The sequence below is a fragment of the Benincasa hispida genome, chromosome 11 (genome assembly GCF_027475165.1).
Source record: "Benincasa hispida cultivar pf3 chromosome 11, pf3_genome.v1.1, whole genome shotgun sequence".
Taxonomy (NCBI): domain Eukaryota; kingdom Viridiplantae; phylum Streptophyta; class Magnoliopsida; order Cucurbitales; family Cucurbitaceae; genus Benincasa; species Benincasa hispida.
The window spans coordinates 65,550,824-65,555,225 of NC_143488.1; the positions used below are offsets into that span (position 1 = coordinate 65,550,824).

General features: G+C 28.4%; 1 protein-coding gene across 3 annotated transcripts; it reads left to right on the forward strand.

The window, feature by feature from the left end:
- Nucleotides 1-1,036: 1,036 nt before the first annotated feature.
- Nucleotides 1,037-2,895, forward strand: LOC120090101 (protein RGF1 INDUCIBLE TRANSCRIPTION FACTOR 1-like). 3 transcript variants are annotated; one of them, XM_039047606.2, is made up of 4 exons: nucleotides 1,037-1,302; nucleotides 1,425-1,616; nucleotides 1,754-1,969; nucleotides 2,268-2,895. In XM_039047606.2, exons 1-4 carry the CDS (start codon nucleotides 1,300-1,302, stop codon nucleotides 2,403-2,405), a joined length of 549 nt encoding a protein of 182 aa, XP_038903534.1. In that variant the 5' UTR covers nucleotides 1,037-1,299; the 3' UTR covers nucleotides 2,406-2,895. The 3 variants fall into 3 exon arrangements, with proteins under 3 accessions (XP_038903534.1, XP_038903536.1, XP_038903535.1); XM_039047608.2 differs by having other exon boundaries at nucleotides 1,144-1,302; nucleotides 1,441-1,616; XM_039047607.2 differs by lacking the exon at nucleotides 1,037-1,302 and having other exon boundaries at nucleotides 1,311-1,616.
- Nucleotides 2,896-4,402: the final 1,507 nt, after the last annotated feature.

Here is a 4,402-nt window from a genome sequence, read left to right on the forward strand (position 1 = left end):
ATAATTAAAGAAAATATTTATTGAATAACAATTTTTTTTTTTTTAAAGATTGAATAGCTTAAGTTAAAAATTCAAGAACAAACATAAAACCTCGATTAAATTATAAATTTATTTTCTGAACTTTTAAGTTCTATGATAAAATCTTTTAACTTTAAAAATTAATTGTTTCATTAAATTTAATTATAAATTTTATATTATTAATACAGTCATAAACTTTCACTTTTGTAAATTTGTAAATTCTATAAAATTCAAAATTTCATAATTAAAATTATAATTTAAAAATTCATACATCAAATAGATATAAACCTATTTCGTCCCTTAACTTTAAAAACATCTAATTGGTCTCTAAATTTTAAATTTATTATCTAATAGATTTCTAAATTTTTAATGTCGTATTTAGTAAATTCTTAAATTTCATTTGATTCGAAAGCTTAAACATTAAATTTGATAAATTTGAAAGTTTATACACTAAATAAATACAAATCTCAAAATTTAGAGTATAAAGTTATAATTTAACCTAAAATTTATGATAAATCTATAAGAAAAATACCTAGCTCATCTCAGACATCACCTATTGTTGTACATCTCACCAAATTGTCTAATCATAATTTGTCACGTGACAAATTTTGTTTTCTATTTTTTTTTGAAATATTTTAATATTTTTTATATGCGAGTAATAAAAATGGATGATGTCTAAGATGCACCTAAGTATTATCCAATCTATAAAGATAGTAGGTTAATTATCCACGAAATTATGCAACGAAATCGGACCTATTTATTTTATTTTATAACTAATAAAAAAAGTTGACATCACCAAAGCAATTGTTATGGGAGAACCTCATGTGGGGGAAGTAAACGGAATTCGGACGTCCATGATTTGACGTTTAGATCAAATCTATAAAAAATGGCACGTGGCGAATGGATAGCCGTTGATGGTAATGGTAAGAATAAGATTAAGCGTAGAGGAAAGGCCGACCTGGTGCCAACGTAGAGACGCAAGGAAGATCCAAAAGCAGCGTAAGAGCCAAACTTTGCCATCTCTGTCAATTCCATCTAACGGTTGTAATTACTCTCGAGCCACCAAATCCCATCTCCACCGTTCACAACATACATTAACCTTGTCCCTTCAGTCTTGGCTTATTCAATTTTGTTCCAATTCTCTCACAAATTGGCATCTCTTTCTTCTTTCTTCTCTCTCTCATTTCTCTCGTGAGAGAGTTATGTCAATAAGGCAAAATATCACATTGTTTCCGATTCCTACTTTCATTTTCGCACATTGAGCTTGGAATATAATTTATAATGGTAAGTACCCCCCAAAATAAAAGAGAAGAAAAGAAATTCCCTAATTTCATTTATTTCTCTTTTTTCTTGTTAGTACATTTTGATTTTGATTTTTGATTTTTTGGTTCATAATTGCTAAAAAGATGAAGCAAAAATCAGTAATGTCGGCGCCGCCGTGGCTTGAGCCATTACTGACGACGCCGTTCTTCTCAATCTGCCACACGCACGGCGACGCCGCCAGAAGTGAGCGGAATATGTATTGTCTTGATTGCCACTCTGACGCATTTTGCTTTTATTGCCGCTCATCACACCACAACGACCATCAAGTCATTCAGGTTGGTAAATCAATGATTTTTATTCTGAATTTGAGAATTTTGAGAAATGGGTTTTGTTAAGCATTGTGTTAGGAGAAATGGGTTGGTTTTAAATTTTAAATTTTGGAAATAAAAATTGGATCTTTTTTGGTATATAGATAAGGAGATCTTCATATCATGATGTGGTGAGAGTGGCAGAAATTGAAGATGCTTTGGATATAAGTGGTGTACAAACATATGTGATTAATAGTGCTAGAGTAATGTTTTTGAATGAAAGACCTCAGCCAAAAGCTGGTAAAGGAGGAGCTCATATTTGTGAAATTTGTGGAAGAAGCTTATTGGATCCTTTTCGTTTCTGTTCACTTGGCTGTAAGGTTAGCATTTCTATCTTAATCTTGATTTATTTTTTCTAAAAAAAAAATATTTTTTTGGGGTCTTCATCATCATCATCATCATTCATAATTCATGATAAGTTAGTGACCCATCACTCACACATCATCACCCACTTTTTTTTTTTCCCTTTCATCATCCTTTTGCATTACCATAAAACTTAATTCTTTTTTTTTTTTAAAATGGAGAGAGTGAAAAATTGGAAATTGGAAATGGGTAATTGTGTAATTTTATGGTAAAATTAAAACAAATGGTGTGTGTGTGTATGTGTATGTGTATTAGCTTGTAGGGGTGAAGAGAAATGGGGATGCAAGCTTTAACTTGGAGGCAAAGAAAGAGGCAATGGGAATAGAAAGAAGAGAAGGAATTTCATCAAGGAGAAGAAAAGGCATTCCTCATAGGGCACCTTTTGGGTCCTAATTAATTATTGCCTTCCAAACCAATTCTTTGAAGGCTTTTAATCATTCTACATACCATAATTTGAGGTCTTTGTCCATAAAAATATAGGGCACTCATGGTGGGTATGTCCCTAAAAATAAAAATAAAAAAATAAAAAAATAATTTCATATTTTTTTTATATAAAAAAATTAGGGTATAGGGGGAAAAAAGGTCTTCTCTTTCTAAAGCTTTGGGTCCCATATACAACAAATTCTATCTTGAGGATGTGAAAGAAGCAATAATGGAGGAATTGTTATGTTGATAATTGTAAGGTGTATATTTGTTTATTGAGAAATTAAATTTCCCCAAAAAAAAAAGAGGAAAAATTAGAACATGTCCTTGTGGAGTCCGTTTCATAGTTTTCGAGGGCCCACTGACCACATGGGTCGTTTTATATAAATAAATACTTTAATTGTATTTTATTATTATTATCATTATTTTTTTTATGGTTAAACAACCATATTCATCTTTATTTAATTATGTCATCTATTTGTTTTTTCTTTTTCTCTTCTTCCTTTCGTTATTATTTAATTTAGTTTGAATTTTGAATTAATCGAAACTTCTGACTGCTTCTTTATGTGAAATTACTGTCCAAATGATATTTTTTTTTTTTTTGTAAATTATTTTAAGCATTTTAATAGTTATTGTTTGAAGTTTGTTCAATAAAATATATATTGACAAAGTAGTCTTTTTAATATATATATATATATATATATATGAACTTTGATATATAATACATCAAGAATCACTTGTTGGTAAAAAGAAAAAAACAAATTAAAATGAAATAAATATTGCTATTTGCTAAATATATTGAAATACAATAATTATCAAATATAATGGATGCAGTTCAATCTATTTAGACAATAACTTAGTTTGATTGACTTTTAGTGTGATTAGATTGATTTGCACCTATTCTATTTAAACAGTAACGATCATGGGTTGGTCTAATGGTAAAATGTAAACATAGTTTTCATAAATATCTTACATGGAAGTCAAGTGTTTAATCCATAACCACAATGGCTACCTACTTAGGAATTAATTTCCTATAAATTTATTTTGATACCCAAATGTTGTAAGGTCAGATGGTTGTTGCGTGAGATTAATCGAGATGCACGTAAGCTGGCCCGACACTCACAGACAAAAAAAACTGTTCTATTTAAACAATAACTTAGTTTGATTCGGTTTTAATGTAATTAGCTTAATTAAAGATAGCTAAAGTAAGCTTAGCTTAACTAACACAAATTATGTTGTAACGAAAAAGATATATGTGATTTGAGTCCCTTCCTCCGTATTATACTAAAAAAAAATTGGTTAAAACTAAGTAAAGAAAAAAAAGAGTCAATATTAATATTCAATTTCAAATTTTATTAATAGAAGAAAATTAAAGTCGATTTGTTTACACCTACCAAACCAAAACTTGCTTGTAAATCTTATTTATTTTGTGATTAAGTTTAGCTATGCTAGATACTATATTATTTAATAGCTTTGTTTTATTTTATTTATGAGTTGTCATATTTATATCTCTAGTGCATAAACTACAAGAAAAGAAGATCAAAATATAGGAAGACAATATATAAAAAACTCTTCAACTAATTTACTAAAATCATATAATTTTACTAATCGAGAAAAAAAAGTCTTTTTTTCTTACTCTTTATATACCATTTTCGAAAACCCGTTTACAGTTTTTTTTCCTAATAATAATAATAAAAAAAAAACTTCTAAAAAGCTACTTTTTGTTTTTTAAAATTTGGAAGATGAAGCTACCAATAAACAAAACCATTACAATATTATGTATAAGTAAAAACAAAATAATTATTAATAATTAAATAGGGGGCATAGATGATTAAATAAATAGATATTAATTAATGAAATAAATAAAAGAGGTGTGAAATAATAATGTGAGGTGGAGGGGTGTATTTGGAGGAAAACAAGTTGGTAGGGTTGATGTGGATTGATGGATTTATAGGTTCTTAGACTAC

Excerpts from the sequence above, each read along its gene's own strand:
- LOC120090101 (XM_039047606.2), top strand. Across the intron at positions 1,617-1,753 it reads ACGACCATCAAGTCATTCAG|ATAAGGAGATCTTCATATCA; the intron begins GTTGGTAAATCA and ends TTTGGTATATAG. Across the intron at positions 1,970-2,267 it reads TCTGTTCACTTGGCTGTAAG|CTTGTAGGGGTGAAGAGAAA; the intron begins GTTAGCATTTCT and ends TATGTGTATTAG.